Raw genomic sequence first — 24,979 nt, 5'->3', positions numbered from 1 at the left:
CAAGTTCAGGAAGCCTCCCCTATTACACTATTTTAAGCTCAAAACAGTTCAGGTAAAAGGAAAATCAAACAAGTTCAGTGCACTATATAAGAGAATCCACTCACATTAAGGATTTACATTTTGTACACTGTAAGACAGCTCCTTGCATATACTCTGTACATGTACATAAGCCATGCACTTAGCACACAATATCCTTGTGGCATAAGCAACTCTGGTATATGTAGGTAACATTAGCAGTCGGTATAGGAAAGCACACTAGTATATCTGGCTGGGTTCTCTTGTCACAGTATTCCACTGTAGATACTAGTTATTCTAGGAGATCATTTTGACGCATGACTGTATAGCTATGGTGTCAAAAGCTGTAGCCTTCAAATAGAAGGTCGAGATTTTTCAGCAAGAGTTTCTGGCAAACAATTAGATGAGATTTGAGAGTAAGATCCTAGAGGCACTCACATGAAAACCAATATGCTCAGACAGATATAATTTTTGAATAAGCTGCTTACTACATTAAGAGGGACCTTTCATAGGACTGACAATATATTTAAAACAGCAACACCAACAGTATTCCCCAGAGCCCAATCCGCTGCCATTCTTATTCAGACACGGCTCACGTCTGCAACACTTTCCCAACACAGTGGAGCTGTGACCGGCCTCACTCAGCGACAGGCTGAGAAGCAGCTCAAGATTTCCAGTGCATCAAGTTGAGGATAACCGTACTTTTGTTATGCTTAGGAGGTGAAAGTATACTTCCATGCCCCTTGAAAGCTTCTCACGTAGAAATTCTCAAAAGAACCAAATCACTTTTAAACATTACACAAATTGTGTTTTGGCCATCAAAGTGGGCATAACACACACATCCGAATATGTCGCCAATTTGCAAACTACTTCCTTCATAGCCCATGAGAGCAACAAACTCAGATTCATATTTTCTATTAATGCACCACCCGGTTCAACAGATAACACTAACCTTTTCATCACTATGGCCCCATGCACACGACCATGATGTTTCATGGGTCTGTAGAATTCTGAATTAAACTTAGAGCCGAACCCATTCCTGTCCACTAAGGGGGTTATTGGAAGGCACACTTCCATGGATTCATACAAAAGTCATGCGCATGTATGCAAACCTGAGTTTGTGCTAATACCTAGTATTGTATTTTGTCAAATGAAAGTGTAATAATGCTGTGTCCATCTACAATAAGTTTAAGTATCTGTACTTAACATGCATAATTAAAATCTGAAACCAATATTTAGGCCCTGTTGCTACACAGTACTCAACTAAGTCTATTTAATATCCAGTCATGACTTACCAGCTCTCCATTTTCTGGTACTATGTGGGAGGGAAAAAAAAAAAAAAAAAAAAATCATGACAAAACTGATTCACTTTCACATATCAAGTCACATTCTAAAATTTGCGCAGGATACAAGATATATAACTTATAAAAGCAGCGAGGAGTCACCATACATGCAGTCTGAGATCAAGAACGGAACTGGATTTACACTAGAATATTTCCTTATACATTATTTTACATTCTCAACTGGGGCCACATGTTGCAAGTTTGCAGCGAATTACTGTAAATGAGGAGAGACATATCTATTCACATTGCAGATTTTTCTGCAATGTGAAGTGTTAGAGACTTGAACAGCCAGCATGTTATTGCTGATTCCACAGTCATGGTCATGGTTTTTCCAGGATTTAGACCTAAATGTTAGAATAGGTAATTAGTGGGGCAAAAACCCCAAACCCTCCATGCCACCAGCAGTAGCAGGAGGTATACAGATCCATCTTGTGTAGTGGCTGTGTCGGTTACTGTGGCTCTAATATAGAGTGGAGAATGCTAGAGATTCAATCTAATGTCAGCACAACATTTAACAATCATAAGAAGATAGCCACAACAGTTGGAAGATTTATAAAGGCAGAGCAACTCTATACTAAAACTGCAGTTGTGCACCACTTTTCCTAGAAAGGATGCATGTTGAGCTCCCGGCTGGTGGACATGTGAAGTGCAACTCCCATTCTTTAATATACTTTATTAACCTATCAAACTTCCATTTAATAGAAAACAGGCTGTAAATTTCCCATTAGCAAGGCTCTAAGATTTGTCAGGGAGTCTTTCCTTACACATGTGCTCGACGCAGTACATAGATATGAAGCTTTTACCAAAAGGGGATGTCACTTGAAGTGTCTATATTTTTGGTTTTAAGGAATAAAAAAAATTGAATATTTACTTTCCTGACTTAAGTAGCGGTTCTACTTTTACAGCTAGTATTTTAATATTGCCACCATATGAAAGCTGTGAATCTCAGCTTTAAGATAACATAGCTTTTTTTATGTGGGATAAAACTGAAGATACAGCCATTTGAAGTGACCCCTCCCCACCCTCATGGCAAATGCTTCAGCTCTGCATAGTTACAATATAAGTGTGTACAAACTAATAATTCAGTTACAGGGTTGCTATGGAGAATGTTACAGCCCATTTAATAAAAGAACTTAGAAAGGAGTAAAATACAAAAATGGCGAGTCAATTAGCAAGACCATCATACCTTCAGGGGGACTGAAGAAGTTGAAAAAGGAATCATTGGGAACAGTTTTTGTGACAGTCCTTACTGTACCACGGCCCTTGTGTTTCTGTTTCTTCTTTATAGTTTTTAAAGTAACATTTTTGCCCTTTTTCCAGTCAATCTGACACCTGTGTAAATAAAGTATGTCATGACACTACATCTTTCACACATGGATCAAGTTAAAGTATTCAGACACACAAATGCAACATGTCATTTGCATCAAAACACATTCATGTCATTTCTATAATCGGGTTCCTGCCTGATGAATATGAACAGCGTTCTGTCAGTCGTATAGAAATGAACGGAGTTGTGGTTTTGCGGATGCTCTACTACTCACAGGAGATTCAGGGACCTTCTCTTGAGGGTTTTCAGGATTTTTGAGTGGCTACATACTAGTGGACAGAATTTCTTACAAACCACTTCAAGTCACTACTTTAGAAACTACTAAGCTGAAGCCCCAAGACGTGTAAAATCAGCTTTTTTGAAGTAGATATCTTTTTTAAAACACACAGCCAAAGACAAGAATTCCTACAAGTAGAATGGGGAATATACAGGGTTTCTGGAAAGTACACAAAATGAAAGTGTGGACTTTAGCCCATATATGAAGCTTTTTTTTTTTTTTTTTTTTTTAAATTAGTGAACATGGGACCAGAAATGCACCGTTCTGGCTCTGCAGGTAGACCGAGAAGTCTGTTTCCTATCCCTCGTTGCACCATGTGAAAGGAGAAACAAATAAGAGAAAGCGCTTTAATGAGAAAATCAGTTTAATCACTTACTTCACAAGCTAGTCGCGGATTGGCACAGAAGTTGCGTACACAACAGACTTGACATGTCCCCACAAGAAAAAAAATTCAAGTGAGGTCAAATCCAGCGAGCGAGGGGGCCACAGCACAAGTCCGCCATCTCCAATCCACAGACTCAACTATCGGTTCTTGATATGTTCACAGATGATGTGGCCAAAATGGGGAGGTGCTTGATCCTGCTGGAGCCACATCCTTGCCCTAACATTCAAAGGCACATCTTCAAGCAACACCCGCAAATCATCCTGCAGAAATGTCAGGTAGTAGTTGGCATTCTTGGTGGGAGGAAAAATGGTGCTAAGATGTTTTTTTCCCAGAATTCCCACCAGTGAAAAAACTTATTTTCCATTAAAGCACTGTCTCTTGTTCGTTTCTCCTTTAACATGGCACAGTGAGGGATAGGTAACAGACATCCCTCTACCTGCAGCACAAAAGTGCATTTCCGGTCACATGTTTAAAGAAAAAAAAAACCACACACATACACTAAAGTCAAAGTCCACCCGTTCATTTTTGTGTACTTACTTTCTGGACATCCTGTATAGGAAGTACTTCTACCTTCTGCTTAATCCACTCCTAGCTTTAATTTTTTGTTGTCATAGGGCCTCAGCCTTATGGTAACGTTCCCATCCCTGATAGTGTCACTTCCTATTAAAAGGGATTCTATCAAGTTAAACCCACATTGGAATAGCCTTAAGAAAGGTTATACTTACCCTACCTTTAGATGTCTTCACCGCACTGCCGTTCCTTAGATATGCCAATTTTCGGTCATATACCAATTAGCTTTCTCCCAGAACTGGGGGCAGTCCCAAGCGCTCAAACAGCACTGAGGGCACCCCCAGGGCTGCAAGAAAACTATCCAGTGCTACCTTCTTGTTCATCTCCTCCACCTCTTCTTCCTTGTCCTGTCACATGTCCATCACCATTTTCCTGTGGGCGAACGGGATAGGCCAAACAGGAAAAAGGTGGAGGAGGTGAACAATAAGAAGGCGGTGCTAAATAGTTTTCTCGCAGCACAGGGGACGCTTCCAGTGCTGCAAGAAAACTAATTATATGGACGAAAACCAGGATATCTAAGGAATGGAGGTGAAGACCTCTAAAGGTAGGGGAAGAATAGCCTTTCTTACGGCTATTCTGACGTGGGTTTAAATGGCAGAATCCCTTTAAATCTGTCAGTACGCAAAACCATACAGGCCAGAGTGAAATCTACCAAGTGAAGAGTAAGTTTTCCCATTTCTGAGTATGAAAAACTCAAGCCAGTCACAGTTTCAAACTCTACAGTAGGAATAAAATAGGAAATTCACTCAGTAAATAAACAACTTACCCTGTACAGCCCATGATTTCTGGTCCATCAAAAGAAAATGGATCAGCCTCATCAGGTTCTGACCTCATTTTGTATGTCTTTGACAAAACTTCATTTGTAAAGAACTCATTTGGCTCAAAATGGAATTCTAAAGTGAAGCTCTACAAGGGGGAGGAAAAAAAAATAATGTAAGTTCAGACCTACACAAGTTATGCTTTTGGATGCCATTACATGTGCCTTTTTTATTTACAGTAATGAAAGTAATCTGAACAAAAATTCAAAACAAGTGTGTTTCAAGAAACTAATGCTTCAAAGCGTTTAAAGAAGCTACAATAGAACAAAAGATTTGTCCGGCAGCTCTCATAATAAAATATAGCTTTTAATTGAAAAATCATAATAAAATGACAAAACTTGACGTAAATGATAGAAAAGAAAACGAAATAAACCCCCTAAAAAACGCATTTTTTGGGGGGGTTTATTTCGTTTTCTTTTCTATCATTTACGTCAAGTTTTTTTGTCATTCTATGATGTTTTTCAATTATGAGCTATATTTTATTATCGGAGAGCTGCCGGACAAATCATTTGTTCTATTGTGGATCCTTTACACTCAAGGAATAAAGTGTGTTGCCGTGCACCCCGAGGAACATTTTTCAAGCCGTGAAGTGGAACTAATTTGGTGAGCTGAATTTTTTTTCTCTTTTTGTTGTTTAAAGAAACTATTGGGCTATTTGCTTGGAGGAAAAAAAAAAAAAGTTTTAAACATGAAAGTGAGGCTCAAATGTAGGTGGCATACAGGAGCCTCTATCTCCAACACAACTACAGAGCCCTTGCAGGCTCTGACCAGCCACATTACACTTTTACCTCACTTGCATATATAAATTGCTTTTCCTACTGGACCATCTAAAGATAGTTGCCTGTTGCATACCTAGTTCTTCCATCTCCATGTTGTATGTAGTATAGGCCCCAGAACCTGCCCTACATAGCTAATCGATATCTCCCTCCCACAACCTAATATTTATGGCCTACTATAAAAGGCCATAAAACAAGGTGTTACTCTTACTTCTGGTTTTGCCTTGGAATAGCACAGGTAGAAACCTAAATGTATAAGTGTACCCCAAATATTTTTTCGCCTTATACGGATGAAATTTTGACCCCCCATCCCCCTTTGGTGATGCCTTCTCTGTAGGACACCATTAGAGGCAGTAGCTTAGTCAATATTCAGTATCAGTAAGCAAAACCAGAAGGTCCAAAACCTGAACGTGCAAATACTTCAATGCTACTTTCTCCACGTGGGTTCCATTCCTGATTGAAGGACAGTTTCAGAGTTAAGAATATGAAAATTCTTACCATTGGCTGACCAGCATCTGAAAACTTGACTTTTATGTCTTTTAAGTGCTTTAGGATCGGTTCGTCATGCTCCTGTAATTGAAGAAAATAGAATTTAACCCAAATATAGAACTAAACACTAAACATTAAAAGTAAATTTTGACAACCACCATACCTGAACCATGTCACTAAGGAGGTCAACATTTTTAAATACAGTTAACCAAAATTCTGGAATTCCTTTCGGGTCTTCTTTTTCCTCATCTTTTTTCTCATCTTCAACCTTTGCTTTCTCTTTCAAATCCTCCTAGTACAAACAAAATACAGTAAAGCAACCAAACAGCTAGAGCTTGTTCACTGCAGGCCAACATGAAAGGATGCATCAAGACAATAAAGCTTTTAATTCTGTGTTTCTTTTATCAACTTATTTAGCTTTAGCAACATTAAAGAGGAACTTTCATGGTTCGGGGCACAGGCAGTTCTATATACTGATGGAAAGCAGACAGTGCGCTGAATTCAGCGCACTATCGGCTTTCCCGATCTGTGCCCCAGGTAAAGCGCTATCGGTCCCGGTACTGTAGCGCTTTACAGTCTGAAGGGAGTTTCTGACAGTCAATCTGTCAGGAACGCCCTTCTGACTGTAAAGCGCTACGGTACTGGGACTGATAGCGCTTTACCCGGGGGCACAGATCGGGAAAGCTGATCAGTGCGCTGAATTCAGTGCACTGTCAGCTTTCCAGCAGTATATGGAACTGCCTGTGCCCAATCTGATGAAAGGTCCTCTTTAAGGAGTTGTCCAGGATAACTTTATAAATGAGGCTGGAGAAGGTGAAAAATAAAAACCCATACTTCCTTGTCCCCAGTGCTCAGTTTTGTTTTAGTGGTGGTCCCTGCTGTTTGTGACCACTGAAGACAGTGAGTGGCCTAAGAAAAGTTGTTGTTCAGAGTGTCAGGCTAAGAAGACTAGTTTCTCCGAAACGCGTCAACCAGACGATTCATATGCACGATAGGGGTTATATTTTTGTAGCGTACAGCATCCCGTTTTTATTGTAATATGTTTTTTAATTTATGTTTTTTTTTTTTCATTGGATGTGTGATTGCTGGACATCATCCTTTCTACCTAAGAAAAGTGACACAGGTTGTCACAGATAGATTCATGTGAACTTAACCCATCTGCAGGGCTGTGTTGATATGCTGGCTTATGATGAAAGACTTAAGTATTAAATTAAACTATGCTATAATTGTAGGCTCCTTACGGCCAGGATGATCCTGGCTGTGAAACAGTTAACAGAGTTACTCACCGAGATTTCTTCCTCCTCATCCACTTTCCATTCACACTCCTCTTCTGTAGGTTCATAAATGGCATTTATAATTTCACTTCTCTATGGAAGAGGGGGAAAAAAAAAAAAAATTAATAAAAAGGCAAAAAAATAAACAAACAAAAATAAGTGTATACTGACGAGTTACCTTGTCAAAGAGTGGCTGGTAAAGATCTGCATATTTCCTCTCTAGCGCATGGACCTCCTCGTAGAATTTAGCTTCAATCTGTGCACATTTCACTTGAAGGTTTTTAAGCGCATTCACTCTTCTTTTAACTATTTTAGGTAAACTTTATAAAAAAAAAAAAAAAAAAAAAAAAAATTATATGTACACATACACACACATAATAAACAAACATAGCAGGAAGTTTATACACAACCACCCTTACATACAAGGAGAGTTCACAGTAGGTTAGCCATTGCAAAACAATCAGCTGCTATGTGCATAGCAGAAGGATAGCTGTAGAGAGCAAGATTCAAGCTAATTCCTCTCACACCCTGTAGAAAGCTTTACTTTCAAATTAATCCCCCACTGGCTTGTGTTTACAGGTTACACCAGAGGTTGTCACTGCCCACTAAACAGACTAGTGGAAATAAGATGGCGAACTGGTAGGTAATACAATTGACCAATTCATTTCAATATGTCACTACCCCAGGTATTGTCACTGTCACAGTAAAGGCTCGTTCACATCTGTGCCCGGGGTCTCCGTTATGCAGGTTTCAAATGAATGGGTTTGAAAAGTGTCCGGCTGTGAACACTGGTGAGAGTTTTATGCTCTCCGTGGCAAAACAGTTTTTTGTTTTTAAACCAGACACAGAGTCGGACATGCAGGACTCTGTGTCTGGATACATATGTATACATATACATTTCACCACCATTTATCCAATTTATTTACAGGTCATTGACCTCAGTGACCTTTCATTAGCAAGCTCACTATACCCCATTTATAACCTACACCATTTTTCTGGTATAAGTTTAACAGTATCATGGCCTAAAGTTTCCGCCACAGGCTCCACCATGCTCCATTCACTTTACATAAAAAGGCGCAGAACACCACATTGCATCTTTAACACAAGAAACATAAGATAAGATAATCCTTTAATAGTCACACAATGGAGACATTTCAGTGATACAGTTTCATGGATGTACAGTAGTATATAACAAGAGAAACACAAAAGCACACGGCAGTATGTATTTCTCTCTTGTGCCATGTGCAAAGTGCCATGCTCCACATTTACACCAGATAACTGGTAGTAACTAATAAATTCCCCATTGAAACGATTGAGTGTAAGGAACTTACCTTTCAATATATCCTGTAGGAGTACCAACAAGGTCATCTAACCTTTCTTGTAGAGCAGCTAGAATCTGAGGGTTCTGCATCATCTGTGCAGTCAATTGCCTGGCTGAAATACAAAGCAAAAGAAGATACAAACTGAGTTACAAAATAAAACCAAGCTTCCAATAACCAAGACTTAACCAAAAAGAATAATTAAAGCTCCAGCCAATAGGTAGTCTGCAAAAAGTCCCTTTGGGAACACTGGAATTGCAGCTGCCACGGCTACCGGATTGCCGCTGTAATATATAGATTTCTATGTCTTATCAATTTTTATTAACATTTTTATCAGTTATGAAACAGTGAAAAAAAAACAAAAAAAAAACAAGACAGCAAATTGCCACTTTATTTTTTCCTGCTAGGGACAGGAAAAATATTTTTATAGATTTGTAGAAACCAGGATACCTAATGAGTAGGCATTTCACGGTATTTATGTACTTTATATGTGCTCTAGGGAAAGGGCGTTGATTTGAACTTCATTTTTTTTTTTAATTATTATTATTTAACCACTTCCGGACCGCCCATAGACTATATACGTCCGGATAGTGGTTGTCTAGTTCTGCTAGGACGTACCTGTACGTCCAAGTCAGAACACAGCAGCTGCACAAGATCGTTCAGCTGCTTTCACTAGCTCCTAGAGAGATAGCAGGGAAGATTTATTACCTGCTCTGCTATCTCGCTCAATGAGCGCTGTATACACAGCTATGGACGCAGCCATAAATCAGCTGCCCTCTGGGCCGGCAGAGTTCTGCCGGGAGCAGTGTCCTGCCAGAGCTTCTGGGTCCTACAGGACTCAGATCAGCTCTGTATACCATGTAGCAGTGTGCAAGAGGTTGGATTTCTCCTGTACCTGAGGTTAAATGTAGCAGCCTCAGTTATAGGAGAAATCAGCCTCCAGTACAAAAAAAAAAAAAAGTGATCAGATGTCCCCAAAGGTCTCTTATCACCTTATGGGGACACAATCTGAGAAAAAAATAAAATAAAAATATAATAAAAAAGTTTTAAAAAATGTAAATAAAAAATAAATAAATACGCTAATAAAACGCCGTTATTAAAGGTTATAGCCCCACCCCCGACGACACCATACAAAATAAAAATTACCGTAACGGAGAGGAAAAACTATATTATAAAGTTTTTCAGTGACACTTTATTAAATAAAAGAAAAATTATAAATTGAAAACCAGACACAATTTCCCTCCTATTTTGTTTATATTTTCCTGGATATAAAAAAAAATTAAAACACATTTGAAAATAAAAATAACATAAAAATAAAGCCCTATGTGTCCCCGAAAAAAGACGCAAAAATTAGTTGACTAAGACATACGAGAAAATTTTTACAGACCTCAAAACCGCACATACATAATAAACCTAAAATGTGTCTGGTCCTGGACCACAAATTGGCCCGGTACTGAAGTGGTTAAAATTTATTTTTGCATTTATTAGACCCTCTAGTGTTCTTGACCCCCAGGGGAACTGATCACTAATGCAATGCATTACAGTGCATGCAGGCACTGATAACAGGCAATAGTGGCAGGGGTTTCTGCTGTATGAAACAACAGAGACCCGGCAGCTTGTCTGCTCCAGAGTGGCTGTCATATTTAAACACCCGTGCTATTACGGCAGATGTCAGGAAGGGATTAAAGAGGTTGTCCAAGCAACAAAAAAAAAAAAAATAAAAAAATAAAAAAAAAAAAAAAAAAATTAAAGTAGTGCTAAGATTTTTTAATACTTTTTTTCACTTCGCTGTTCTCAATCCCCTCCAAGCACAGTGTGGTCCGGCTGCTTTGGCATCTTCTCAGAGTGAAATTGCTCACTGGCTTAGACAATCTGGACCCCTTTCACTGAAGCTGCTGGTTGGCCTCAGCAGTCACAAGTAGCAGGATTTCCGCCAAAAAAACAAAGCAAACAATGGACCGTGAGGACTGTACCAACCAGAGGCACCGGTGAAAGGAGTTTATGATTTCTCTCACCCATCATGTTGCCCAGTTTTAAAAACTGTGTCCATTTTCGCCTGGAGAACTTCTTTAACTCATTTTAATTAAAAGTGGTGATACAATCCTTTAAAGAACTTTCCTTGCCACAATGTCTTAAGATTGCCCACCCACTAGAGCCCGCAGATTCCAGCCATAAAAGAATACAGTTAAATAAGTTGCAATTATTTGCATTAGTCAGATTCTGCCCATACCTTTACTGCGAGCATCCTCTGCTGTTTCTTCTTCATCAACTTCTTCCACATCTTCCATCTCTTGCTGATCAAAGTCTTGCTGGTCTTTGCTGAAAAACCAAAACAAAAGTTCTCATTGAGCATTAACAGTTTCCCACCACTTAAAATGTTAGGGTTGACTTTAACCATGTCCATTCTAAATTTTATTTAAGATTCCACTAGCGAGGCTGTCTTTAGATATATTTGCTGCCTGGCAGCACATCTTTGTATAAAACAAGAAACAAAACACATGGGGCAGTCACATTAAGACTCAGTAAAATCCTATACTAACCATGAATGTCACAAAGGAGTTAACAAGTGACTGTCTAACGCTCTTAGACTTTCTGCTCTGACTAACGGGGGTCACTAAACTATATCATGGCTATAAAGTAGGACGTTTATAAAACCATTAAGTACAACTAACAGTAATACAATACAGCCCTTACTACACCAGGTTATGCAGTGATCAGCAAAGGATAATATCTCCATGTACGACATTCCCTGCATTGTTCAATGAAGTTCAAAACTTCTCAACCACTGATCCGTTATGGCACCCAAATGTCTGATAAGCTGTAGTCACAAGAACAGGGGTCTCCATCCTTTTCTGACTAAAGAAGCTATCATGCAGGCTTGCAGCCACATCATCTCTATGGGACTACCCAAGAAGCCATGTACAGCACTCTCAGCATCCCACATAAGAGATCCCCAGCAGTAGGACTGCTACCAATCAGACACTCAAGTTAGCACAACTCCTTCAAGAGTCTTTTATATGGGCTGATGATCTGGTAAAGAACATTGATAAGTGTGTGTCAATTTTGTTGTGCGTGCAAACATTAACCAAAAAAACTCAGTTTTCAGGTGACTGAGCATTTATTACTTCCAGAGCCGCTTATGGCTGTCCAGCTCTGTAGCTTCCAAAGTCTAGAGGCAGCTGGGTTAAGCTAATGGATGCAGGATCTAGGCGTGTCACCCCACAATCAGAAATATGTCCAATCCTGTGGATAGGTCATTAGTATTAGAACAGCTTGGGCCAGGAAGTGTAATTTTCCACATTGAAGACCACTGCTGCAATTACTGAGCTAAAGCCAGAAGTAGATACAGCAAAGAAGTTAAAAAAAAAAAAATTAAATTAAAAAAAGCGCCTTCCTATCTACTGCATCATCTATTTCTGGCTTCAGCTCAAAAACCACAAAGGGTTTAAAAAACTAAAACCTGCAAACTGTCACAAGAGTTACCACAGTATACAGATACTCACTTGTCTATGTTGGCCATTTTTCGCAGATTCTAACACCTAGGAAAGAAGAAAACTGTAAGCATGTGACAATATGAAAGCAACTGATTTCTAGAAGTTAGTTTACAACTTAACATGTACCCAAAGAAATTAGGTCATGTTCACATCTCTTCCATAAACTACCAAAACCTGACAGACCCAATTAGTTGGGTACTTTGAGATGCCTCGATCTCCATATGGACTGATCTATTCCCTACTTTGCAATGAAGATGTGAACTCAGCCGTAGATAGGATAAGAGGCTGTCCAATGAGTCATTTTACTCAACTGCTCAGAGGTCTTTATTTTGTTGAAAACTGGGCCTAGGGGTTGTGACCCAGGGTCACATGATTGCAACTAACTCTGCCTCCTCTCCAGGTAGATACCAGTGCAATGTGGTGTGCTCAGGCCTAGCTTCTAAACCTGCCTGTAGAAGAGTTTACAACATTAGTAGCTGCTAGTATGGCAGAGAGAAGAGCTTCTCAACACCAACAATACATACAAAACTTACAGGTTGTTCTACCAAGTAAATATCTTAGAAAAGGGCTTAGAATGGAATCTGATGAAGAGTTTATTCTGACCTTCCTATCCCCTGCTGATTCAGAGATTGGTTGTACTAGTCACATGTCATTACAGCAAGATGTACTAAGCTGGGGCTGCAAACCCCAAACAGGAACAGCAAGGTCAGTAGGACTTATTTTAGGTAGTTTTATGCCACTCTAAACCAACTAGCAAAGACATTTTTACTTAGTCCCAGTTCACATATGCGCATGGCTTCTGTTTTGGAAGTTTACTTGGAACCCCCCCCTCAAACGGAAATCTAATCTGCATTTTAAAAAAAACCACAGACCCCATACACTGTATTGCTATTCCATGTGGTTTCTGCATGAAAAGTGCAGAGAGAAAAGTGCTGCTTGCAGGACTTCTTTCCACTTTTTTTTATGCAGGGAGTGCAATGGAATGGCCCAAACACAGATGTGAACTGGGCTGTAGTTGGGCAAACTGATTAAGGCCACCCCACGGAACTGTTCTAGCATGTTATGTACACTGATGAACCCACCACCTTTGCAACTTGTAAGGACATACGACTGTTTTTTTTTTCAATCTGAAAGACTTTTATACACACAACAGGTATCCAGAAGACACAAACACACACACAAAAAAAAAATTTGGTTTTGTCAAACTGCATTGAGAGGGCCACACAGACAGAATATGTTAAAGGCATTGTTCTGCTTAATGTGTGCCCAAGTACAGCCAAGGCTTGAAGAACAAAGCTATACTTACCCAAACATTAAGCTACATCACACCAAGGATTTGTAAGACTATGATCCATACACAAACTTATTAGGGATCTGATTAAGACTGTGGAAAGGTTTTTTCTTATTTGGCACTGGTGGACTTAACTTGTGTATCACATGAAAATTGTATTGCTAACAGTTTTCTTTCCAACCATTTTATTGCAGGGAAATCTGTTTGGTTCAGATAAGACTGTCAGACCCTAGAAATTCAACAGCATCTGGTGTGTGAGCCAGAGAATGGTTGCTCTGTGCAAGCCTTAAAGGGAGTCTCTCTGGATCTTTCAAGATTTAACCGACTCATCAGAGGAATATCCTTTATAAAGGCCATTTATCTCCTACCTTTGTTTCCATTGTCCTTGCCACCATTTTCACGTTATTCCCGGTTTTCAGTTTATTCAAACTAAACTCCGAGCACAGCTTCGTAATCCGAGACACCAACTATGTGTATTTTTAATCGTGACCTCTGCTTCTTTTGTCCAGCCTCTTCACTTGGCATGAGACTATGTTCTCTTCGGGATTGAAAACCCACACAGGAGCCGACAGCGCTTGCTCCGCTTGCCATCTTTATTTGTGTAGGTATTGAAGACGGCGGGCAAAGCATGCACTAGCCTGAACCCGAAGTAGCAGAGCCAACATCTGCTTGTGGCAAGCAAAAAAGCTGGACAAAAGCGGGAGGAGAGAAAACAAACAAAACAAAAAAACACATGGAGTCACTGTGGGGAATGATGAAGCTGTGTTCACAGGTTAATTTGCATAAACCAAAATTCAGGATTAATGTGAAAACAGCATCAAGGACAGCGGAAATAAAGGTAGGAGAGGAATAGCCTTTATAAAGATTATTACTACAGGGTGTCAATTAAAACTCGAAAAATCCAATGGATTAACTCCTGTTGTCCAGGATAAACTGATAATTAACCCCTAAACTCAACTCCCTCCCCCCCATCTAACTTACATCAATTAAAAAAAAAAAAATGAAAATCTTTAATTACCCAGATCCCTGGAGCAGTAATGTGACTGCTCAGGGACACTTTCTGATAATCTAGTGACGTTCTGCTTCACCACTATCGAAACGTCACCGCTGCTCTTCCCCCTCCCCTATCAATACTTACCAAGCCTTCCTGTGTCCAAGGAAGGCTGCTCCCCCTCTTCCTGTCCTCTAGTAGTGGGCAGAATAGCTTAGCTAGGGAGACTGGAAGGGTGGGAGGGGCTAGTAACGGGCGGGATCGCTAATCAGTGAGTGGGAGGGGCTAGTAACAGGTAGGATTGCTAGTCAGTGAGTGGGAGGGGCTAGGCTTAGTGAGACAGGCAGGGTGGGATGGGCTAGGCTAGTGAGATGGAAGGTTTTTTAACGTGTGTGTGTGTGTGTGTGTGTGTGTGTGTGTGTGTGGAACTGAATGAGATGGAGTAAGGCCCCGTTCACATGGGGCAAGAGGGGGCGGATTTTGGCGCTGAATCCACGTCATAATCCACCTCCTCACAACAGCAGTCTATGTAGGCCACTAGCTTACTTTTTTCCATGAGTGGCATGTTGCAGCTCCCAGGGGATGGGGAGCGAGCTGCCCTTTCTTCAGGCAGATTCTGCAGCCGATTCAGCCACAGCGTCCGCCTCGCGGCCGTACACACCGGACTCTGGGCCCCTTCATTTGGGCTTACTCCAGAGCTGAGTGCCGTGACTATCGGAAGCCATAAGAGTCGTGGCAGGCGCATTTTGCCTCCCCCCCCCCATGTGAAGTATGTGAACTAGCCCTTAGTGTAGCAGCTACACAGGACGCAGCACAGCAGGAAGCTTACAGCATGTAAATAGAGGATTCGCATGAATCCCATCCCCTTTGCTTGCACTGTAAAACGCCACGATTTTTCCCGCAGTGTCTCAGTGCAAATCGCAGCGTTTACGTCTCGTGGGGCCCCAGCCTAAATGTTTTATAAAAGCTTGCTTAAGTTCTATAATGTACTGGAGATCAAACTGCAAGCAACAGTTGACTGAGTGAAGGTATCCCTGGCACACAAGGATTGGCAGAATAGTTACTAGCATTACCCTTTACCCAACTTACTTTACCAGTCAGCTTGAAAATAAACCTAAAGTTCTTCACTAGGATAACACAATATCGGACCACCATATGATGTTCACTGTAGAAATCCTGTAGTGGACCTGGGCATAGCAAAACAGCCAATATCAGCTGCCTTTTGGTGGCGATTTCTAGGCAGCTGACAAAGGTTGAAGATCATGGCTGAACCAGCAACAACTAAATGCTGGGGACTCAAAAGCCACAGTGTAAGACTTTGCACGGCACATTTCCTCAAATGCGTGTGAATGAAGTTTGTTAAAACCTTAACCACTATGTTGCTATTTTACAGCCAGTTAGCTGCCAGAGATTTTGCAAAAGCTTTTACAATTGGCTAGAATTTAAGAATTTGGGAGACAGGAAAATCTTTTATAAAAAAAAGGCACCACAATTTGATTTTTAGGGATGCAAAAATAGTGAATGGGATAGGGCTGCAATACCAAGCATAACCACTCTATAGCATTTCACCAAATGCTGTTACATTAAACTGCTTATCAGTGGGAGCATCAGACCCCAAGGGAACTGACAATGCCTATTCTAACCTAAGAAAGACAATACCACAGACCTGAGATACTGTTTCAATTTTGCCATTAAAAACTTTTTTATTTTTGCACAGATTACTATATTATATTCCTTCAGTTTCGGAGTCTTCTCAAAGTGAAACTGTTCGCTGGCTGTGTCATCGCAGATTCCTTTCACTGAAGCCACTGAAGAGACCCGTGATGTCAAAGGTAGTGACATCTCCTGCACTTCACTGAGGTAGATTGGCCTCATCAGTCAAATGTGGCTGGGACTTCCACTACACAGCAACACTGGACCGTGAAGACCAGACCGCACTGGGAGGCAACAGAGAACCATGGAAAGCAGAGTATGAATTTGTTTTTTGCACTGCCCCTACCTCAAAGATTAAACGGGTTGGTCATTTTTGTCTGGACAGCCAGTTTAATTATACCACATCATGTAAAATTATTGCAATTAAACACCTCTGTACCAGGCCAATTTCTGGTCCAGGACCAGGCTTTTTTGTATTTATGGTTTTCAGGCGCACCAATTTCCTTTGCAACTTGGGCTAATACAGGTCCTCTAGGACCCAGAGGCTTTAAAAGACTAAACCTGGCAGATCATGTGTCCGCCGGGTCAGAGGGGATCCGCATCATGTCGGCATCCATAGCTGTGTATACAGCGCTCATTGAGGGCTGTGTAAACAGCCATCAGGAAGGCAGGGACCATAATAAACCTTACCGCCCTTCTCCAGTGGAGCTCTACCTGTAGGTACAGCCAGCTCCCCATTACTGCAGTTGCTGAAAAACTGCAAGGACATACAGGTACATGCTAACAGAACGAGAGAGCACCTCTGGACGTACACACTATGAGTGGTCCAGAAGGGGTTAATATAGTGATTAATAAACCAATGCGCACATTCTGAATAAGTATTAATATATGCTGATTATCCTTAGAATGTCATTACTTTTATTAACCACATCCTTTTACATAGCACACCAAGAGGAATCTGATCTACTTCTTATGGGCTTCCTCCAGACATGATTGTTTTTGTCACAGTCACCACACACAGCTGGATGTAAGAGGAGAGCCTGTAATTTGGACTGGAAAATATTTCCTACAAAAAAGTGATTACATTTTTGGGCAATGTTCAATCTTAATTATTTTGATTCTGTATAAAGAAACTAAAGGTCAGTGACCTGGCACAACATGAAAGGCTGATATCTGATGCAAGCGTCCTCACCCTACCACCCAACTATCAATTACAGTAAAGAAACTGCTGATGAAAATCTCAATCATGCTACTTTACAGAGGGGGGAGGGAAGAGAAATGTAATTGTCCAGCCCTAACTACTGGTGCCAGTTTATTGAGTTTGCCTTTTACAAAAAAAAAAAAAAAAGTGTCATGTTTTCTCCGCCTCCCATTGATTTCAATGGGTTGTTGAAGGCTGAATCTGTCTAAATAAAATTCAAATCACCCCCTTTCCTTAGAACTCAAAGTACTTAAAAGTGACTGTCCAGGCAAAACGGGATATTTAATGTATTATCTAAATAAGCCACGGCAGTGGAAAAAAAAACACATTTCTTTATACCTCTCCCCACTGCTCCAGTGCGGTCCTGTCTTCCTGGTCCAATGTTGACTTGTGACATCAAGGGTCTCTTCCTGAGGCCTGCTGCCACTAAGCAGCTTCAGTGGAAGGGATCCGTGAAGTCACAGCTTGCAAGCAGTTTCACTTTGAAAAGACACTGGATCAACAGGATCAGACCACGCTGGGGGGACACCAGAGACATGAGGGATGTGATTTTTTTTCTCCACTTCCCCTTGGACTATATAAAAATGTATATTCTGTCTAGACAACCTCTTTAAATACTGTAAAACATGTACACATTAGGTATCCCTGTGTCCCATCTACAAATCCATAAAAATAAAAGTACAAAAAGGGCAACCAAAATTATTAGAGGAATGGATGGATTGGAGTACAATGATTAACAAACTTGGGGTTATTCAGTTTAGAGAAAAGATGTCTACGGGGAGATCTAATAATGTACAAATACATGAAGGGACAATACAAAGAACTTTCTAAGGATATTTTAACTCCTAGGCCAGTGACAGTGACAAGGGGACACCTTCTATGTCTGGAGGAGAGAAAGTTTCACCAGCAACATAGAAGGGGATTCTTCACAGTAAGAACAGCGAGGCTCTGGAACTCTCTGCCCCAGGAAGTGGTGATGGCGGATTCATTAAGCAAGTTCAAAGAGGGCCTGATGCCTTTCTTGAAGAGAAAAATATAACAGGTTATGGACTCTAGATTTTGAGGACATGTTAACCCAGGGTTTATTCTGGCTGCCAGATTGGAGCCGGGAAGGAATGTTTTCCCCTGAAATGGGGCAATTGGCATAAGCCTATAGGGCTATAGGTTGGACTTGATGGACTGATGTTTTCATCCAACCATGTAAAAATATTTTGCCTGTACAGCAAACACTATAGCAGGGGTTGGGAGGAATCAACAGTCAAAGCATAGACATTCCCCAAAATTGTATAACTAAAAAGAATGCCAGGCCCCACAAAAAGCTCTTTTCTACAGATTTTTAGATCTTTGTTTAGGGGTTAATTAAATCTGGTATCCCCAGAATTATACTGAAATATAGGATACATGTAACAGTTAATTTTGGCTGCAGAGTGAATGCCATAAAAATAAAGCCAGTAAAAGTCTCACAAGTGCATTTTTTTCCAATTCAACCCAATTGAAGGTTTTTGGGTTTTTTTAAACTTCTCAGTACATTGTTCTTCATAATGGTACCATTTATTCTGTACAATCTGTTGTGCAAACATTAGGCCCTAAAATGAATTGGTGAACAGAAAATTAAGAAATGGGGTTTGGGAGGCAGATAGTCAAAAACAAAAATCTAAAGTCATTGGCAAGAAGGGGTTAAAATGTAGATAAAACTATAGGTCTGGCATCCCTGGAATGATACAGATACATAGAAAACAGGTGCATGTAATTCTGTCTGCACAGAGAACTCCTTAAAATCCCAGGCTGAAAGAGCTACATAAATGTAGTGTCTCCAATTCCTCTCCATTCTAAATTCAACCCCCCCCCCCCATTACATTGTACAAAATAAATGGCACCTAGGACAGCACGGTGGCGCTAGGATTAGCCTTGCAGCGCTGGAGTCCTGGGTTTGAATCCTGCCAAAGACAATATCTGCAAGGGGTTTGTATGTTCTCCCTGTGTTTGCATGGATTTCCTCCCATTCTACAAAAGACATACTGATAGGAAAAGAAAACGTACATTGTGATCTCTATATGGGGTTCACAATCTACATAAAAAAAATAAATGGCATCAATATGTACAATTAGACCCGCAAACATTAAGCCCCAATATAGCTCTATAAAAGGAAAAATAAGTTATAGGGTTTGGTAGTCAAAAACAAGTCTAAAAATGCCTGTGGCAGAAAAGGGTAAAGGACGTAAGGTAGTTTGGGAGTTAATGCTCGGCAACTTCATATTTTCCATCTCCACTTTCCAAAACCCATAACTTCTGTTGACAGTCACATGATTGTTTATCCTTTGTACAGCAAGTTGAACTTTCAGTTGGCACCATTTTGTGGTATACATTTTTGAATGGCTTTTATTAATCTTTTAGGAATCCACATGAAAAAAAAATCCTACTATTGTATTTTAACCATTATGATATCAATACAATATTTATAATTTATCACGGTCCCCTAACCACTTTGGGACCTACCTGAACAGAAACCTAATCCACTTAAAGCAGTTACCCGCAGCCCCCACAGAATATAATAGCAAAATTGCAGAGGGAGCAGAATCCCCGCACGGAGAGAACGCTGGTGTGAACCTAGGCCAATACAGCTGTGACCCGGAAATCCTGCCACAGGCACATCCCCAGTGTCTGCTGCACCATTACGGTGCTGAGCTTTATCTAGATGTTCAGCACGACATAGCACTAAAGCACTGAATGAGAAAGATCAAAACGGGTTGACTTTAAATCAGGGGTCTCGAACTCAACTCAGCATGTGGGCCGCAGAGCAAGATCCCAGCCAGTCGGCGGGCCGCACTAGGTCTACAAACAATTGCTGGAGCTCTAGAAAAGGGCACCAGCATAACAATAGTGTGGGACATTATCTATATAGGGTGGGTGCACTACAACTCCCAGCAGCTCCAGATGCCCTGGAGCTGCTGGGAGTTGTAGTGCATGGTGCACTATAACTCCCAGCAGCTCCAGGGCATCTGGAGCTGCTGGGAGTTGTAGTAATTCAAAGATTTGGGGGCAAAATAGGGGACAATAAAAGCAGTTTTTTGGGGTTTGTAAAATTGGCACTTACCTTGTCACTGCAGGTCTGGCCTCCGCTGCTAAAATCCAGCCGCCGCGCTCAGCGTCAGGACATCAATGACGCATGAGGAAAAGAGCTGCGGCTGGATTGGCCAATCCGTTACTAGGCTACAGGGGGCGGGCCCAAGGTCCGGGACATTCTCCCGCCGCTGCGCTACAGCCGGCCATTTTTATGTAGCGTAGCGGCGGTCACCACTAAATGGAACATACTAGGCTTGGCATGGATTAGTCTGCGGGCCGCACAAAATTGTTTGCCGGGCCGCATGCGGCCCGCAAGTTTGAGACCCCTGCTTTAAATTGTCATAATAAAATCTCCAGGAAGCAAAGTACAGATCGCTCCCCTAGAGGCAGGGACATTCATATAAAGCCTGTGAGTATGGGTGCTATACTCACATGCTAGGTGGGCTGTATAATTCACCTATCCTCTAACAAACATATTACACTACTCCTTCTGTTTCCATCTATACAGCAAGAAAGGCAAGTGAGCCACATAATACATGGCCCAAACATACTAAATATACATTTGTTGCAGAAGCATCCAAAGTGTCTGCCTAGAGAAACCTATTTTTTATGAAAATTAGAGTCTGTGTGTACCCAAGACTTGTAGAAGCAACAAAACTCATGATAAATTAAGTGTTTTCCAGGCAATTTTTTTTTTTTGTTAGTGCTATTAATGGGTTAAAAGTATATGTGTCTATACTTTTTACAGTGCTTTGAGCAATTTCTGGGTGTCTGTGGGAGCTCCTGGCAACTTCTGCATTTGTTTACTTGTTGTTCACTTCCTGCTATGTAGCTTTTCTGTGTACCATCCACACTACCTCCCTGTCCCCCTCCTCTCTCACTCTGTTACATGCTCTTCCCTGTCTCTCTAGCTAAGCTATCCCGCTCACTACTAGCCCTTCACAACTAACTAAAAAAGCCCATCCTCACTGCATCATACTTCCCTAACTTCCACTCTAGTAAACTGCTACTCCTTTCTTCTTCACAGTGCGCCAGCTGGAGACACCTCTCTTCCTCTCTCCTAGCCCATGCAAAGACCAGAAGTACCTGTGAAGTCTGTGCGGTAGAGATTGAGTACTTGATGATGTTCCATTTCAGAAAGTGTGAAACAGAACATCCCTGGATTATCAGAAAATGTCCAGGGGCAGTCACATGACTTCCCCAGGGATACAGGTAATTTTTTTTTTTAATGAATACAAGTAGATTAGAAGTTAGGCAGGGGGGGTTTAGGGGTTAATTTGTATTTTATCCTGGACACCACTTAACAGTTCATCCACTAATTTTTATGGCCTGGGCTCAGTGACATTATTGGGTCTGCAGAAGGCTACCTCAATTTATTACTGATGATCGGTTCACACCTGCGTTTGAGTTTCCGTTTAGAGGGTCCTGCAAGTAGCACTTTCCTCTCCGCATGCCTTATGCAGAAACCGAACGGAAACCACACGGACCCTATTACTGTCTATGGGGTCCGCATGTTTTCCCAGGCAACTGCTTTTCTATGCGTATAGGTTTCCATTCAGTGGGTCCCCAAGCAGACTTCCCGAACAGAACACCAAACACAGATGTGAACCAGGCCTCAGTGCCTGGTGGCAGAGACAAGTGATGGTCCTCCCCCAGTGCACCAACTGCCTCATTTACACAAGACTTCAATGTTGTTTTACTCCAAGTCTACAAATGCATCATGGCGGTGATAGCTGAATGTTTAGTGGAAGTGATAGAATTTCTCTACAGTCTGAAGGCTGATGTATAAAGGAGAAGAAAAACCTTCCACTTTGTGCTGTACATTCCCTCAGAGAAAGTGTCACCTATGATTGGTGGAAAATAGGGGGAGGGGGCTTACCCATGACAAGAATGAATGCCCCGTGGATGTTCTGACCCAGCTAGTCTACAGATCTCGTTGACCAGTACTGATATATAATACTACAAAGTCATTCACAATATGCTCAGCCATAATTGTCTCCATGTTCTAGTGCCGGGAGCTTTGCCAGCATGGCACAACTGCCAGAGCCGCTGAACTCCATGGAGTGCCACAATGATAGAACAAGGCCGGGGAGCCTGCTCTACATGTCAGCCGGATACAGCCTGACTGGCAGGGAAATAGCGGTTTCAGAGCAGTCTGGCACAGGGATGGCAGCAGTACAGGACGCGGCGCCACACTGGGCAGGATGAGGAGGCCGCTGACACCACGTGGTGGAGCATCCACAGGGTCACTGCTGGTTCCGGCAGGAAGAGAGCCGCACGCTGCAGTACAGAGCACAGGGCAGCGCCGAGCCATCCCCCGGTACTGTCTACACGCCAACACGTGCAGTTCTCCCGACATTGTCACTGTGTGCGACATCATCCCAGACAGGCCGCTCATGGGCTCTCCCCGGCCGCCTAGCGGACACAGGAGACGCCCTAGTGTTACTAGACATGGCAGGCCGTAACACCCGGTGAGACCTTGCTGCGGGCGCGCCCTCAAACAGAAATTCTGTCAGTACCGGACTAGCGGGACCGGCAACCTGCGGCCTGTCTATTCTACCATGACATCGCCCCTGTATCCGGGAGCGGCCACACTGCGTACGCAGCTGGAATACGGGCCGGCTCATCCCGGGCACCAGCGGCGGCCACAACAAGCATTACCGCCGCTCCCCCTGCCCGCACACGAGGCAACTAACCTCATACCAGACCCCACATAGTATGATCCCCATATATCCCCCACACTGCTGCCCTCAGGACAGCCGCTACCAGCGCTCTTACCGGTGTGACAGAGCGAAAAGTCCGCTGCCGCCGCGCAGTGTCACAGACAGGAGGAGGGAGCGCCCCTCTAGGATGGCGGCAAAATAATAAGAGGAGCAGAGATCCCGCCGCCCGCGCTCATATACAACGGGAGGCGTCAGCACGTACTCCCCCCCCTCTGTCTCTATGGTAACGTGCGCCGGCCGCCTCGGTTCGCGCGCCTTTGTGGAGGGCGTATCTAGGCGGGTACTACTGCCAGGTCTGTCAGTGGTGGTGGCCGAGGCGCTAACCCACTGTGTGCCGGCCGCTAGTGTCTCCACACGAACAGAGAGGGGACTGCATAGATACTCAGTACACACCACGCTGCTTACAGAGCTCTGGCAATATGGCCGCTCAGTCAGCCCGCTCTCTTCTATACAGAATGGGTCACCATAGCTGTACAGTACGGACTGCAGGATGGAAGTTACACATAACTCCACACATCAGGCCGCCCCTTTGTCATCATTAACCTTCTGCAATAGTCCTTAATGACTAATAATTAGTAATGACTACTAATAGTAATGACTAGTCTCATCACAATGGACATGATACGTCGTGTATTACATTGGTGGCAGACACAATGACTCACTCCAAGTGGACTTGCCATTGTTCTGTCTCTTAATAATCTGAATATATGGCCTGTACTGTGGGCTTTTGCCATCTGCAGTTTGGTTCATGTTTATATGGCGGACTTTTCCATTGGAAGTATCCGTGTCTGACCCTTGGACTCCTGCCATAGTTTTTCAGTGTGAAATGCTTTGAATCCTTCACTCAATTGAGTTATATCCACGTGGGTGACCTGCAGTCATATCTGCTTCAATACCTGCCATGTTATGTAGATTCGTATTGAAAATATGCTGAAATATGTGTAAATTTACCTGTAATTCTTACCATTATTTGTCCTATTATAATATTTTTCAAAGAAGTCCTTTTTAGGCAGAAGCCCCACGTATTGTAAACGCTGCGGTTTGGACATGGCGGAAACGCCAAGCCAAGAACTGCAGCATTTTACAGCCCCTGCAAAGTGAATCGGATTCTATCCCTCCCTGATAATGCTCGTCTATGGACGAGTACTGCGAGCAGATGGAGGGGGGCGTTCCTCCCGCTCTCACAGTACAGCGCAATTGGCTGTGCTGTGAAGAAGGACGTCTCTGACTGAGTGTCAGAAACGCCCTTCTGACCATAGAAGTGCTACGGTACCGGGACCGTAAGCTCTTCACACTGGGCCCAGATCGGGAAAGCCGACAGTGTGCTGAATTCAGCGCACTGTCAGCTTTCCGGCAGTATATAGAACTGCCTGTGGGCAAAATGGTGAAAGGTCCTCTTTAAGGGTAGTATAATGGACACAGATAGAGCCACCTCCATCTATGTTCATTGTCATTCGCTCTAATGTAAATAACACGACTGACAGTTTCTTCTGTTATGTTTGTTTAATTTTGTAACAGCTTTTATTTCCTGCCATACATGAGAGCAAACAATAAATAAAAGTTAGGCATCATGTATATTGTCGTATCTGAATATATAGAGAGCATAACCTATAGCAGGGCCGCCGATAGGGCAGTACTACTGGTACTGGCGTCAGGGGCCCGGCCAAATTGAAAAATGGGGGGGGGGCCCGGTTTTGGCCCGCCACCGTGTGCCGGCCCCCTGGCGCCCGTAGCAGTCATTGTGTATGTCCTATTTCAACTCAGATCTGCATCCAGAGGACGCAGATCTGAGTTGAAGACATACGCGGCTGAAGCAAGGAGCTGACACAGGTCAGCTTCTCGCTTCGCCGCTGCGCACCTCTCTCCCTGACACATATGCAGCTGAAGCGAGGAGCTGACATGTGTCAGCTCCTCGCTTCGCCGCCGCCGCTGCTACTGGCTTGTAGACGCGATGTGATCACATCGCATCT

General features: G+C 42.4%; 1 protein-coding gene across 2 annotated transcripts in view; it reads right to left on the bottom strand.

Annotated features, from left to right (window-relative positions):
- The window catches only part of NAP1L1 (nucleosome assembly protein 1 like 1), a 28,882-nt gene extending 5,673 nt beyond the window's left edge, over nt 1–23,209 (bottom strand). The window contains exons 1-11 of one of the 2 annotated variants that reach the window (XM_075274307.1): nt 23,065–23,209; nt 12,097–12,132; nt 10,824–10,912; nt 8,606–8,708; nt 7,453–7,594; nt 7,287–7,367; nt 6,164–6,292; nt 6,010–6,081; nt 4,684–4,823; nt 2,545–2,690; nt 1,311–1,330 (exon numbers count right to left, since the gene is read on the bottom strand). In XM_075274307.1, the coding sequence (XP_075130408.1) occupies nt 1,311–1,330; nt 2,545–2,690; nt 4,684–4,823; nt 6,010–6,081; nt 6,164–6,292; nt 7,287–7,367; nt 7,453–7,594; nt 8,606–8,708; nt 10,824–10,912; nt 12,097–12,113 (939 nt within the window). In that variant the 5' untranslated portion in view covers nt 12,114–12,132; nt 23,065–23,209. The remainder of the gene's footprint in view (nt 1–1,310; nt 1,331–2,544; nt 2,691–4,683; nt 4,824–6,009; nt 6,082–6,163; nt 6,293–7,286; nt 7,368–7,452; nt 7,595–8,605; nt 8,709–10,823; nt 10,913–12,096; nt 12,133–23,064) is intronic. The other variant, XM_075274308.1, reaches the window with a different exon arrangement.
- Between the last annotated feature and the right edge of the window lie 1,770 nt (nt 23,210–24,979).

This window comes from Leptodactylus fuscus, chromosome 5 (assembly GCF_031893055.1).
Source record: "Leptodactylus fuscus isolate aLepFus1 chromosome 5, aLepFus1.hap2, whole genome shotgun sequence".
Lineage (NCBI taxonomy): Eukaryota > Metazoa > Chordata > Amphibia > Anura > Leptodactylidae > Leptodactylus > Leptodactylus fuscus.
Note: the sequence above shows the minus strand (reverse complement) of the source record. Positions and strands in the feature narration are given on the sequence as shown.